At 39.8% G+C, this 15,719-nt stretch overlaps 1 protein-coding gene across 2 annotated transcripts in view; it reads left to right on the forward strand.

Annotated features, from left to right (window-relative positions):
* Positions 1-11,446, forward strand: part of SWT1 (SWT1 RNA endoribonuclease homolog) — a 75,307-nt gene extending 63,861 nt beyond the window's left edge. Inside the window, exons 17-18 of one of the 2 annotated variants that reach the window (XR_012492946.1) lie at positions 823-887; positions 10,455-10,472. Coding sequence is in view for 1 of the 2 variants with exons in the window: in XM_019738097.2 (XP_019593656.2) it covers positions 823-887; positions 10,455-10,590 (201 nt within the window). In the remaining variant the exon portion in view is untranslated. Of the gene's footprint in view, positions 1-822; positions 888-10,454 lie in introns of both variants that reach the window. The other variant, XM_019738097.2, reaches the window with a different exon arrangement.
* Positions 11,447-15,719: the final 4,273 nt, after the last annotated feature.

A 15,719-nucleotide genomic window follows, 5' to 3' on the forward strand; every position in this document is an offset into this window, starting at 1 on the left:
TATACTTTTGTAAATTATGTCTCTGAATTATCATAGATATTTATGAACTTAAACATCTTAGTTAAAATATTTAGGTCTCGATAGCCTGAAAAATATATTTCTTTAGAAAATGTCTATACATCATATTTTTTCCTAAATAGACAGATGTTTCCACACAGTTTACCATCTTTGTATTTAAATGAAAATGAAGGTTATTCAGTAATAACTTTCAGAAGGGTCAGCCATAGTATTCAAATATTGTTAAAATTGAATATTTGACTTTTTCTTTCAGCTTGAATTATTTCTAGTGTTCAGGATATAAACTGTTTCAGCTTATGGTATTCTACCTACTAGACCCCAAATCTACTCTAGCCCTTGAAGTATAGTTATTTAAAAGTTTTTTTTACAATTCATTTACTTTTCTTAGAAAATAAATATTAAATGTTAGAAATCTTCTAAGAGGCTAGGCTAATTGAAGCATGAATATGTTGGTAAAAGCCAGCAGTAGTACAATTTAGTGTTTCATGGAGTACTTTTTTTTTTCTGTCCATTGGATCTGCAAAGTGATTGTCTGCTGCTTTAAGGTTCCCACTAACCCCAGGTTCATCTCACTTCTTGTTCTATGAACAGATTAGGTTGTGACAACAGGACTAGCATTTTTACACATAGTTCAGTGTTAGCATGTGGTCACTGACCTTCTGATTGCTACTGCTTTGTTCTTTTTATGCGAAAACTAGAAACTCGGCATCCTGCTCCCTTAGAATATAGGCCACTCTAATGGTGCTTTTACCCCTTATTTGATTCAGTGTGCGTTTTTAATAAGTGTATCTTGGTTCTTTTCAGGTAAATAAGAATGTCAAATTTACTGCCCAGGAACTTTATGACTGTGTTTCGCAGACTGAGTATCGGTAAGTCATATCTATATATAGGTGTACTGTTATACCAAGCTTTTCGCACATACAGCACTACTTCGTGGTTGTGGTTCTTTTTTATGTGTTCACTACACTGTGATTTATTTTTACCTTTATTACTATGAAATATTTCATACATGCAAAAGAGCCGTGTGTGTGTGTGTGTGTGTGTGTGTGTGTGTGTGTAGGTGTAGCAGTGTAAGGTTTAAAGTGGTTCTAAAATTTTTTGACCTCAAGACTCCCTTATATTTTAAAATGAAGACCCCCAAAGAGGGTCTTATTATGAAAACAGCTTTGACCTGTTTGAGCTCACATACCCTTTGAAAGAGGCTCCCGGTCCCCCTACCATGTTTTGAAGTCCAGTTGTATAAAGAAGACCCATGCTTACCATTCAGTTGACAAAATAGACCTTTACCCATCCTTATTTATATCTCCTCTTCCATCCTCTCCCTAGTGATTTTGTGTTTATAATTTTCATTCTTATCTTTATGGTTTTACTAGGTATTATGTATCATTAAAAATGTGTTCATTAATATCACCTGTTTTTGAACTTAATGGTGTCACACTATCTCTAGTCCTTAAAAAAATAATTTGGTTTATAGCATTCCTTGTAACAACAAAGTGGTAGTATAAATCTGATTCCTGTATACACAGGTATAGGTCTGAAGTCCTTCAATCCTGGGCCCAGACAGATTCCGGAAGAGCAAACACCTATTTAACCCTTTCAGTGTTGCCCTCCATTCCCATTCCGTCTGCCGCCCCCCCCCCCCCCCCCCCCCGCACTGTTGTTTTGTAACTCAACACTGAGATTCATCCATGCTGGGGCCATGGAGCCGTAGTTGGTTTACAGTCAGTTCTGTTATAACATGACATATGCTTTCCTAAATATCACTGCTGCACTATGCAAAATCATGCAGTAAAAACCACAGGGCTCATGGGAAAAATGATGCTGGGGCATATCACTCAAAAACTTCAGGGACGCATTAAAACATCAAAATGGAATCGCAGCTTTACCCACATTAAATGGTTAGGAAATACATCGATGCTATAGTAAATTTGACACTACCTTACAAAAGAGCTGAAGTTTGCTTATGGAAGTGGTCACTGGAAGGGCTGCAGCTTGTGGGCCAGTGTGAGGCGCTGGAAGGAGGGTTATCTGAAATTGGGTGTAAAGTCACATAAATGTCAATGGATGTGGCTCATACCACACAGAAAGCTGAGGTAGCTGGTATATGACTGACGTGTACATGAGTGTATTTTGTGTATTCCTACGAAGCTTGGGTACACTGGGTACAGTTTTGTGTGTTCATCCAGCATTTCTCACTGCTGAAATTGTGTCTAAGAAAATGTGACATTTGCATTATGCTCACATTGTTCTGTAATATAGTGGTGTTGGAGCAAATTCATGTGTTCAAAACAATGCTGCAGCGGAACTGACTGTATTTTCTCTAATATGTAATATGCCACCGTATTCCTAACTCACTATTTGCTATTTTTAATGTGCAGATATACCTGTGTGGCTACAAAATTTTATGAGCAGGAGCTGTGACTAAGTTAGCTATCAGGGTACTTCTGTTAAAACTCTAGATGATAAATGTATTTGGTGAAGACTCAGATTGATCATCAGACACGTTATTAAGCAACACAGCTCTGAAAGCTCACTCATTAAATTCAAGTATTTTTCCAAGAAAATCTGAAGCCAGTGCACATGCATTATCTGTTGTAGCTGGGCATGAGAGATTTTTTTACCATAATCTTCAGACTGTCAATCAGTTAGACTCTTATTTATAGATCTTTACAGCCAATTTACATTTAAAGCTTTTGTACATGAGATTTGTGTCAAAAATATAACGTCTGTATCAAGCATCAACCTTAGCCATATTGTTGAAGGTGGAGAAAGTTCTCTGTGGATAACTTGGAGGGCAGAGTCCCTTGCAGGATGGTTCCAACCAGATGTCGCAAATTATTTTGACTTCAGCTTACTATTAGAATCATTGGGAGGTTATGGGGGATGTAGGGGGGTGCTCGGGCCAAAGTTGAATGTTGACAGTTAAAGCCGTTGTATTTGTATTTCTCTTTGTTTTCTTTCCCTTACAATGCCAAGAATTTGAACTATGATATTAATAAATTCTCTCTTCTATCCAAAAGGAAGATTTTGAAATCAAATATATCTAATATCTTGAATGCATTGAAAAATGGAAATTGCTGTTCAGCAGGTTTTTGGTTAATAGCTTTTAGATTCGTTACTCTGTTGTTTGTTTTAAAATTATTTGCCATATTTACAGTGACGCTATCTCCCATATTGGCCTTGGTGTACTCCTCAGCCCACAACTTTCAAATAAGCTGCTAAAAGAGAGAGGTTCTTTTGGTGTCAGTGGTTCATATTAGACAGAGAGCCAAATGCAATAGATAAAAGGTGGCAATTTTCCTGTGGCTCAGAGGTAAGAACAGAAGAAGGTTTTAACTTGGCAGATAGCTGGCCACCTTTGGGACCGTTAAGGAAAACAATTCCTTAAATTGTCTGAATTTGCTGATTTTTGGTTTTGCTTTATAAAGTGTTATCTGTGAAGGAGGATGTGCCCAACACCATACTTACTGCACTCGGGAGGCAGTTAAGTAGCCGAGGCACATAAAACTGTGTTATAGGTTCTGATCAAGTAAGGAAATAAGGTTTCAGATTGAACATAGCTTTGATCCCAAGTTGAATTCCATGACACTGGAGAACCTTGGTGTTCAGATCTAAAAGCCGGGTTTTCTGTCTTCTGTAGTTTGTAGACTCTTCGACAGACCTTTGCCTTGCCAGTGGGGTGTGTGCACTATTTGTTCTGAGTACATGAGGAGTTCGCTCAGGAAATTCAGGATGGAAGATTAGTGAGATTATCAAAGAGAGTACCAAGCATCTATCTTGTGTGGTACCTTTTATATATATGAGAAAGTAGTCAGGAGCGTTACTTGATTCACTTTGTTTGCCCTGTAGGTTCTTGACAGAGTGTTCTGGCATATTTGCCAGGCAAGTCTCTAAAGTTGTTTTCTTCATGAAATGCAAACTAGCTTGTGACATCAGCCTCATAAAGTCCCTGGCATGCCCAAATGACAATCCGCCTGAGGGCATCGTATCAGAAGCCCTCTTTCCCTCCTGGCAAGTGCTTTCGGGAAGCAGCTCCATGGGTAGTGTCTTCTAGATTACCTCAGAGCTGTGGTTCCTGGACCTGTGTGTCCGCGTCACCTGGCAACTTGCACGAAAGGCAAACGCTAAGGCTCCACCCGAGACCTGAATCAGGAACTCTGGAGGGGACCCCAGCAATCTGTTTCACAATGTCTCCAGGGCACGCTGAAGTTTGAGAACCTCTGTGATAAAGTAATGACCTGCTCTGTCCAAGAAGCCTTAGACAGGAAAAAGCCTTAAAGAAAAATAATCTAGACCCTGGATGTTTCTGCTTTAATTACAAAAGAATTGCATTTTTCTTGTGTCTATAGAGGTGGTCGTGCTTGACAGTAAATTTGACTTTATTATTTGTGATAGTTAGAAGGTACCTCAAAATAAATGTACTTTTTTCGTTTTTTATTAATTGAAGTAAAATTCACATTACATAAAATTAACAATCATTTTAAAGTGTACAATTCAGTGACCTTGAGTGCTTTCACTCTGTTAACCATCACCTCTGTCTAGTTCCAAGACACTTCCGTCATCCCCCTCCCACATAGGAAATTCCATACCCACTGAGCAGTCATTCTCTGTTTTCCCCTCCCCCAGACGCTGCAACTACTAATCTGCTTTCTCTCTCTACGGATTTATCTATCCTGGATGTTTCTTGTAAATAGAATCATACAACATACGACTTTTTATATCAGGTTTTGTTCACTTAGTATGATGTTTTTGAGGTTCATCTACATTGCAGCATCTATCGGCACTTCGTTCCTTTTCATGGCTGAATAATATTCCATCGTATGGATGCACCACATTTTGTTCATCATCTGTTGATGGACATTTGAGTTGTTTCCACTTTTTGGCTATTGTGAATAGTGTTGCTATTTGTGCACAAGTATTTGAATTCTTTCCAACTTGGGGGTGGGGAATATACCTAAGAGTGGAATTCCTGGGTCAGACGGTAATTCTGTGTTTAACTTTTTTTAATTTTTTAAAATAAATTTTATTGGGGAATAGTACGTTTCTCCAGAGCCCATCATCTCCAAGTCATTGTCTTTCAATCTAGTTGTGGAGGGCGCAGCTCAGCTCCAAGTCCAGTTGCTGTTTTCAATCTTAGTTGCAGGGGGCACAGCCCACCATCCCATGCAGGAATTGAACTGGCAAACTTGTTGAGAGCTCGTGCTCTAACCAACTGAGCCATCCGGCCACCCCTTCAGAAGCTAAGTGGCCACTCGTTGTCTTCAATCTAGTTATAGAGGGTGCAGTTCACTGGCCCATGTGGAAATCGAACCGGCAACCGTGTTGTTCAGAGCTCGCACTCTAACCAACTGAGCCGTCTAGCCACCCTGTGTTTAACTTTTTGAGGAACTGTTTTCCGCAGCAGCTGTACTATTTCACCTTCTCACCAGCAATGATGAGGGTTCTAATTTCTCCACATCCTTGACAACATTTGTTTTCCTTTTTTTTATTTTTATTAATAGCTATCCTAATTGATTGCGAACTTTTATCTCATTGTGATTTTGTTTTGTATTTCCCTAATGACTAATGATGTTGAGCATCTTTGCATGTGTTTGTTGGCCGTTTGTTTATCTTTGCAGAAATGTCTGTTCAAATCCTTTGTCCACTTTTAATTGGCTTGTTGAGTTACAAGGATTCTTTATAAGACTCCTTTACAAGGAATCCAGCTCCAGGCCAAAATCCTATGTGTCATCTTTCAGGCCTGACCACAGGCAGTTACAAGGCTTTATCTAGCAGGCTCCATTGGGGGTGGCTGCCTTCCCTATACCAGATGTGGTACACAGCACGTGCATTGCAGTCGTCTGGCTGGAGTTGCAGGCAGGGCTGACGTCCCTTGCCCCCGGGCAGCCATGCTTACATGCATACCTGCGGTCCTAGCCCAGGCAACTCCATTTGAAGTCCTCCTTATTGGGGGCTTTGGCTGAGGCATCTCTGCTGAGACCTCATTTTGGGGGCCTTGGCTAAGGTATTTTTCTCCACTCTGACTCAATGCCTTTCTGCTTCTAGCTCTTTTTTGCTGTGGTCTGAATGTTTGTGTCCCCCAAAATTCATATGTTGAAATCCTATTGCCCAATGTGATGGTCTTAGAAAGTGGAGCCGTTGGGAGGTAAGATTAGGTCATGAGAGTGGAAACCTCATAACTGGGATTCATGCTGTGATGACAGAGGGCTCTCACCACAGTGTGCCCTGCTGGTGCCTGATCCGGGACTTCCCAGCCTTCAGAACTGTGAGAAATAAATTTCTGTTGTTTATAAGCCCCCTAGTCTGTGGTATTTTGTTATGGCAGCCTGAATGGTCTAAGACACCCTTCTTCTATCCCTTAGCCCCCTGTGTCCATGAAGAGGCAGGAGTCTTAGTGAGATGATGCTGCCCCCCCATCTGTACCACATGTCATCTGACCCTTGCCTGGCACATTCAGTGGGGAAAACAGAGCACTAGGGAGACGGCGCTTCTCATTTGGCCTCTTGCTTGCAGTGTCAGAGTAAATGAATAAACTGTTAATTGTTCCTTTTGGCTTGTCTTTACCAACCACCTTGACACCTGGCAGCTGATGTATTATTGTGTCCTGGATATTAAGCCCTTCTCAGGTACATAATTTGCATACATTTTCTCTCATTCTGTAAATTGTATTCTCACTTTCTTGATAGTATTCTTTGATGCACAAACATTTTCAATTTTGATGAAGTCCAATTTATGTGTTTTTCTTGTGTTGATTGGGCTTTTTGCATCATATCTAAGAATCCATTGCTAAAGCTAAGGTCATGAAGATTTATCCCAATTTTTTTTCTAAGAATTTTATAGTTTTAGCTCTAACAGGTCACCAGTCCATTTTAAGTCAATTTTTGTATATGGTGTGAGGTAGGAGTCTACCTTCATTCGTTTGTACATGGATATCACGTTGTCCTAGCAGCATTTGTTGAAGAGATTATTCTTTTCCCATTGAATGGTCTTGGCACCCTTGTCGAAAATCAATTGACCTTATATGTGAGGGTTTATTTCTGGACTTTCAATTCTGTTTCATCTGTCTGTGTTTCTGTCTTTATCCCAGTACCATACTATTTTGATTGAAGTTGCTTCTTAGTAAGTTTTCAAAATTAGGAATTGTGAGTCCTCTAACATTATTTTTCTTCTTCAAAATTTAGCTGTTTGGGGTCCCTTGCAATTCTGTGTGAATTTTAGGATCAGTATTTCCCTTTCTGCAAAAAAGATTTTGGGGATTTTGATAGGAATTACATTGAGTTTGTAGATTGCTTTGGGAGTATTATTGTATTGAGTCTTCCAATCCATGAACATGGGATGCCACTAATTTAGATCTTTGATTTCTTTTGGTAGTGTTTTGTAGTTTTTAGTATACAAATCTTTGGTTAAATTTATTCCTAAGTATTTTAATCTTTTTCATGCTATTGTAAATGGAATTGTTTTATTTCCTTTTCAAACTTTGTTAGTGTATAGAAATGCAATTGATTATTTGGTTGATCTTTTATTTTGCAACTTTGCTGAATTAGTTCATTTGTGCTAACAGTTTTTTTGTGGATTCTTTAGGATCTATAGAGATGATCTTATGTCTTTGTTTACAATTTCTGTGCCTATGTGTGTGTGTGTGTGTGTGCGCACATATAATTGCTGTGTAGAACTTCCAGTTAAATGTTGAGTAGAAGATGCACATGTGGGCTTTCTTGTCTTGTTCCTAATTTTCGGGGAAAGCTTTCAGTCTTTCATCACTGAGTATAATGTTAGCATTAAACATTGTTTTTACATTAGGATTACAAGTGTATTCCATTTTTCTTTGAGATACACATTACAAATGTATAGAAAAGTTTAGAAAGTTGTAAGACAAATATCCATTGTAGGCTTTCTTCATTGTACCTAGAAAGAATTTTGGAAAAACTGCATCAAAAATTAGAATTAGATCAGATTCACTACTGCTATGCCATTTTGACAAAAATAGCCATAGAAATGAATCAAACAATTGCTGGAATTATTTTTTTAATTGATTTGATAAAATTTCCAGTTATTTTGACCTAAGATTTGGTCAAGGAATTTGATACCCGTAATAGGACAATTTAGAGAAAGAGCAGCAGTTTTGCAGAAATCTCATGAGCAACATAGAATTACAGGACTAGAAGCAACCCCCAGTCTTTAGCTCTGTTCCAGGGAGGATTAGGAGTTGGGATTGTGTAGTTTGGAAGAAAAAGAAACAGGATCACTATAAGAGACACAAAACATTTGTATTATTGGAGGAAAAGGGGATAATGACTTTTTGTTTTAATTTAGGCAGACTTGGTCAGATAGATCGGGTTTTTTTAGGCCCAACGTAAAGGAAAAACTTTTGAGCAATTAAGAGATATCAAAATACGTAATGGGCGGCCTCTCCCACTTGTGCCTGGTGAGGTGACTCACAGGAGATGTTACAGAATGGCAGGCAAAGGTGTTTAGGTACTCCCACATTTAATGCTCTGCCATTCTACATATAAGCCATAGGGAAAAGGAACTCAAGAATTCCTGATTATAATCTAGTATAGACCGAACATACACAATGAAAAGCGCTCAGTACTTTCCCCAGTCAGCAATGACAACTTGCTGCAGGAAACAGAATCTGTAGGTGATAATCCATTGTCAGAATGGTAACTCATATAAATACAGAAACCAGACGCCACTAGGACGAAAAGAGGAGTGAGAGCTCACCTCTGAACTATGAGAGGAGAGAAAAAAAAAGGATAAAAAGAAAAGACACAGAAATAGATTCAAAGTCTAGTTACTAAAGGAGTTTTATTCATACGTGGAATAAATAACCGAGAACAGGGATAAAGACCGGCCCTTTTTGTTGCATTTTTAAGTTTGAAGAAAACGTTTATACCTCTCCTATTTTGGATCTCTCAGAGTGTTCCGAAAATCATTTCTGAGTAGTTGTGAAGCATTGGCAGCAACATAACAGTAGTTTTAAGCCCTCTAAATATAGAAAATAGGAGTAGAGTAACACAAAGCCCCAAGTCAGGTTTTAATCAGCCTCACAGAAACCACACAGCTTCAGGAATGGAGGCTGCTCAAAACATGGTGTATTTAGTTTTACTGTCACTACTGCCTCTCACCCTATTCCCTGATGTTTTCCGTTGCACCCTACATCAAGGGATCCACGGGGCGGGGGTTGTGCAGTGGGCAGCAGTCGCTGGTGGTCCTCACCAACACCCTGGCGATGGCTCGGAGCGACCATAACGTAGAAGCTGAGGAAGTAATAACAGTGCAATTTATGTAATACAAGTAACTGTCGTTTCTAGAGCACCTACTGTGCCAGGCGCTGTACTAGATGCTGGGTGTTCTCCATAAATGTATGTAGACCATCTCCCAGTACATTTAAGTAGATTTCCTTCCATGAGATTTGGACTCTAGACTCTTGAGAGCCCAGGTAGGCATCGTGTTAGGTAAAATTGTGTGTAGGCGTGGGATGTACTACGCGGTACTCCCTGCTTCCCCACCTCTGGTTTAGAGTAATTAGGATTATTTTGTTAACTGCTAGGTGAAGTATTTCAGCAATTCTTTTCAAGAGTCGAAGGTCTGTCAACGTCCTCTCCGCTGTCCGGTGTCTGCTCCTGTCGGGAGGTGCATTCTCTTAGTAGCCTCTAGTCTACCTGTTCTTTAACTCCCAAGCTAAATAAGAGAAAAAAATATACGATCTACTCCCCAGCGTTGCTAATCCCATGGATTAGAACATTTTAACACGTTGCGTACGGCGGGGTTTAAATCCCTCATACCCCTCTGTTCCGGCAGGTTTTTAAAAGAAACTACTTTAAAATGCACTCTTTAAAGTGTAAATGCTCCTATGTCATTTATTATTTTTCTATGGAATTTTTTAGGATTTACTCACCTATGATGTTAGTAATCCCTCCTGGTGTGATACTGCAGAAAGCAGCTTCCTTTGTTATTAACGAAAACACAAATAATTCAATAAAATGTGCAAAACAAAAAGAGTCAACAGTAAAAACGAGAATTCTCGTTATCCGTCCTTAACGCATGGCTCAGAAAAAAAACGAAGATTCTTGTTATCCGTATGCACCGTGTTAACATCGGCCCATCTCCTGCTGGGAGAGGGAAACCATACAAGGGACTGTTTTCAAGTACCCGACTTGGCTTGTCGGCAGCAGGTCTGCCATGAGAACCTGCATCCCTGAATTCTAGGAATTGAATCAGGATTCTACATGTTGCTTGTCTGCGAACGATTCTAAGTGCTTATCATCCCATGTTGCTTTGTCTGTGCTAAGGAACCACAACTCTTGGGGTTTTCTCTCTCGAATATCAAAGAATGTACTTCAGATCCCATTGATACCCTGTCGAATTACGATTTTTTCCTGTGTCTGACCAGCTAGCGGCCTTGCAGGATTTAACAGCTCTTTATCTCCTAGGGAAAAGTTAACCATTGGATGCCGCCAGCTGGTGGAGATGGAATACACCATGCAGCAGTGCAATGCATCTGTCTACATGGAGGCCAGGAACAGGGGCTGGTGTGACGACATGCTCAACGATAGGCCTAAGTGCTGATTTGTAACTTAACGGGAGTTGCATTTGTTTTCAGGAACAACAGAATAGCTTTCAACCTTTTGAGCCAAACCCAAGAGACTCATGAGAAATGTCTCAGAGGTATAAAAGGTGATTGCCTGTTACTGACGATCTCATTGAGGTTCTCTAAAAAGCCTAGAGCATTGTGGGATAAGCTGTGGGCTCAGCTCCTCTGAAGCTGACAACACCTCCTACCTCTGCTGCTGATACTGAGCCAGGATGTGTAAGGAAAGGAGAGCCGCTCGTCTCCTTAGTCGTCTCAGGACAGGAGCCACTGTGGCATCCGAGGAAGGCACTGCATTAGCTCCCCTCTCAGCCGTCAATATGGTTACCTGACCGGAGACACTTCCAAACTCCAAGAAAGGACTAGGGCGTGACCGACCCTGCTCATCACATTCCACAGATGAAATCTTTCCCTGGGCTTATGATCAGAATGTCTTCCACGGAGACCCGGTAACTATAATTCACATCCCTGCCACTTGCGCCAAGCTACTGAAAGTGGAATTTTGACTTCAGCTGCAACTTGCCACAACAGCCTTTTCTTCCCTAGGCTTGTCACTTTCCAATGCATGTCTAACGGGAAAAGCAGGGAGGACCCCTGTGCTGAGTTTCCCCTTAAATGTGAAGCGGCATGAGTTTATGGGATTAGGTGGCAATGACCGATGTTTGCCCCTAGTTAAACCAAGTGTTTAATTGACTTTAGTTATACAGCAAGTTGGAAAGCCTTGTTTACCAGAATATATTATGCTTTTGTTAATAGATTAGATTAAATCGAATTTGGTAGTCTATTATAAATGTTCATTTATTTTTTAAAAACAATAAATTATTTTTAGTAAGAGATTGCTTTTCATTTTACTTCTAAATTGTATTTCTGAACTGTGTACAAAGTATGATTGTAAGTGACCCTCTCCGATAAAAGAGAACGTACTTCAGATGTTCACCAGTGGTCTGGGTACGACCCACTGAGCTTGACGTTGGCATAGGAAGCCATATGTTAACCAGGGAAGGAGCACCTTCTCCTGCGTCTCTGCTCTCTGCCTCTTTTCTTCCCCAGGAGCCAAAACGTCCCCTCCCCACCAGAAGAACTTTGTTCAGGTCTTTATCTCTTAACTGCTTCTGGTTATTACTGTTGGGTTTGGGCTCTGCTTTGTTACCTCTCTCCCTCGCTTTTTCCCTCCTATCTTTTTAATACAAGTTATGCTTTTTAGAAAATTAATTTTCACTCCTATCACCTGTGTACTTCCACATAGTTCACCGTTATTCATGTGGATTTTAATTTTGTCTTAGTCTGTATGTCTTTTATTTTGTGCATTCGTCAATTATTTCAACATTTCTTACCTTTCATTGGTATGTGAAGATGTTTTCTTCTAACTTTATAGTCTTATTTTGATTTAGAAACATTCTTTGAAAATTTTTTTAGTCTGTTTCTTTGAAATGTCAGGGTTTTTTTGTTTTGTTTTGTTTTTTTCTCTCTCCCTTCTTCGTTGCCTTCTTTTCTGATCTTAAATTTTATACTATTTTCCCCCTAATAGTCCATTGCAGGAGTTGAGGGTCCCCTTTCCTTCCACCCCCTACACTTTCTTTTCTGGGTCCCCCCTCTGGATTGGAGTAACTCAGTTGAAAAGGGATCATTAAGCCCCACCTTGTAAAACATACATTTTGTTTGTTTTAATTTTTTTAAGTATAGTTGGTATACAAAGTTATGTTTAGTTTCAGGTATATAATATAGTGAGTGATTTGACATTTATATCCCTTACAGTGTGATAATCACAATAAGTCTAATAACCCTCTGTTACCATGTATACTTATCACAGTACTATTGACTGCATTCCCCTTCATCGTTTTCACTCATCCCCCGCCCTCCTTCCCCTGGCAACCATCAGTATGATCTCTGTTTCCATGAGTCTATTTTTTAGTGTTTTTTTAGGTTCCACATACAAGTGAATCCATACGGTGTTTGTCTTTCTCTGTCTTATTTCACTTAGCAAGCATAATACCCTCTGGGTCCATCCATGTTGTCGCAAATGACAAGATTTCATTCTTTTTTATTTCTGAGTAATATTCTACTGTGTGTGTGTGTGTATCTTCTTTATCCATTCTCTTATCCATGGACTTCTCGGTTGCTTCCATATCTTAGCTATTGTAAATGATGCTGCAGTGAACATAGTGTTTTCGGTGTCTTCAGATAAATACCGTGAAGTAGAATTGCTGAATCGTATTGTAGATCTATTTTTAGTTTTTTGAGGAATCTGTTTTCCATAGTAGCTGTACCAATTTGCAGTCCCACCAGTCATTGGGAGGGTGCCCTTTTCTCCACATCCTCACCTACACGTTATTTTTTGACGTTTTGATAGTAGCTCTTCTGACTGGTGTGAGGTGTTATCTCATTGTGATTTTGATTTGCATTTCCCTGATGATTAGTGATGTTGAGCATCTTTTCATATGTCTATTGGCCATTTGTATGTCGTCTTTGGAGAAATGTCTCCATGTCCTCTGCTCATTTTTTGATCAAATTGTTTATTTTTTGTTATTGAGTTATATGAGTTCCTTACATATTTTGGATGTCAGCCTTGTATCAGATATATCATTTGCGAATATATTGTCCCATTCAGTAACTTGTCTTTTTGTTTTCAATGGTTTCCTTCACTGTGCAAAAGCATTTTAATTTGATGAAGTCCCATTTGTTTTATTTTTATTTCCCTTAAGGGGACATATCCCTGAGGATATTATTAAGGCTGATGTCAAATAGTTTACTATCTATATTTTCTTCTAGTAGTTTTGTGGTTTTAAATCTTTAATCCATTTTGATTTTATTTTTGTGTATGGTGTAAAAGAGTGGTCTAGTTTCTTTTATTTCTTTTTTTTTTTGCATGTATCTGTCCAGTTTTCCCAACATCACTTGTTGAAGAGGCTTTCATTTCTTCATATCATATATTCTTGCCTCCTTTGTCATAGCTTTTCTTTGGCTCAGGATGCTGGAAGAGCTGAGGCTGCCCCAAACCTTGTCCTCTCACAAGGGAAATGGACTATCTTTTGTAAGTAAGTTGGATAAGGCTAGTTAGTATAAAAAAGGTGCCAGGAACTTTGCTGGAATAATCCTCATGGATGTGTCTCCTGGAGTTATCACCAGCTCCTCACTAAGGCAAGGCCTTATACGCAAAGGTTTATTTCTGGGCTCTCTATTCTGTTCCATGGACCTACGCATCTGTTTTTGTACCAGTACCATGCTGTTTTGATTGCTGTAGCTTTGTAGTATAGTCTGAAATCAGAAGGAGCATGATACTTCCAATTTTGTTCTTTCTCAAGATTGCTTTGGCTATTTGTGGTCTTTTGAGATGACATATAAATATTAGGAATATTTGTTCCAGTTCTGAGAATGCCATTAATATTTTTATAGGAGTTGCATTGAATCTGCCGACTGCTTTCATACATTTGTTTTGATGAAAGCATACGAGTCATCAGATCCTTAGAAGAGCAACTTCAGCTTTTAAAATCTCCATTCTTCAATAAGCATGCCCTGAAGCAGGACTGATGGGGAGTCACCACCGGGAAGGGCTCTCGACGTAATGCCCTTGGCTTTGCCTTAGTGAGGAGCTGGCGATAACTTCAGGAGAGGCATCCGTGAGGATTATTCCAGCAAAGTTCCTGGCAACATTTCACACTAGTCTTTTCCAACTTATTTTACAAAAGATAGTCCACTTCTCTTGAGAGAGGACCAGGGAGGATCTCCAGGTTTGGAGCAGCCCCGGCTCTCCCAGCATTCTGTGCCAAAGAAAAACTGGCTAAAGAATTGAGGTCTGTACCCCATTGGGTCCTCTTGTTAGGACCTGCAGCAGGCATTTGGGATGCACAGATTAGAACTTCACAGGTAGGTTAGTTTCACTTTCCTATTGTGGTCTTTGCCTGTCACATGAAAGGGGACACAAGACAAACCTAATGGTCTATTTTGATCTTTTGGCCATCTTACGGGAAACATTCTTTCCCCCTTTCAGGGTTGATCCAGGTGGATCAGATGGTTTCTTGGTCTCCTTCCAGAGCCTGGGCTGTATGTCTCATACTACTTTTGACAGTTCTCCCAGTCCACCCATCTGTTGGAACCCTCTTCAGCTCCCTACTGTGAGCTGGGATGAATTCACCTTTCTTCTTAGAGGGAATATAGCTAACTGTTGAATAATCAAATGCATCTTCTACCTTCAGAAGTGATGCCACCCATAGTCCTTTTCTGATTTAGATTGGACTGATGGGCCAGCCCTGCTCCCTGTTGGTCACTCTTTGGCTATTTTGCCAATAAAACCCACTCTTGAAAATCACTCAGCTCCAAGAGCTTGAGCAGAATTGCAGGCTATGAACCTGGACGGTGAGGTGGCAGACACCCAAATCTGTTACTAGCTTGGCTCAGTGTTCCTAACTACAAACCGGTTTCAACATCCTGTTCTTTATGAGTTCTAATCTTTTCTGAGCTTTGGCAACTCTTGGAGACTAATAGTTATGGCCTAACCTACATTAGCTGTGTACGTAACCCTTGCATGGCCAGTGGGACTAAAGGGTTCCCTGATGTGATTTATAGTGAGGTAAAATATGGACATGTCCTAAGCCTTTTAAGCCTTTTCCTTTCAAGGTTTCATACTTTTTGGGTTAAGCTAAAAAGACTTTTTTTTTTTTTTAACTTTTCAAGTGTAGTTTTTTTGAGTTTTGTCAAACACAATCTGTCACCAACACAATCAAGGTATGACGTCCATTGCTTCCCCAGATTTCCTTGTGCCCCTTTGTAGTCAACTGCCATCCCCACCTGAGGAAGCCATTGTGTGTCTGCTATCCCTGTAGTTTTCTTTTCTGGAAGGCTGTATAAATGGAGCCTTTTGAGCTGGCCTTTCATTTAGCATGCTACTGAGAGCCAACCGTGTTGTCAGTACTTCATTCTTTTTGTTCCTGAGTAGTAGTCCATCGGATGGATGAAATTTACTCATTTACCAGTTGGAAAGATATTTGATTTCAGGTTTTTGGAGATTATGAATGAAGCTGCTATATTCACACATAGGTTGCTGTGTAAAAATGTTTTCTTACACTTGGATAAATACTTAGGAATGGGATTGCTGTGTCATAGAGGGTAT

Source organism: Rhinolophus sinicus, linkage group LG17, assembly GCF_036562045.2.
Source record: "Rhinolophus sinicus isolate RSC01 linkage group LG17, ASM3656204v1, whole genome shotgun sequence".
NCBI classification, from domain to species: domain Eukaryota; kingdom Metazoa; phylum Chordata; class Mammalia; order Chiroptera; family Rhinolophidae; genus Rhinolophus; species Rhinolophus sinicus.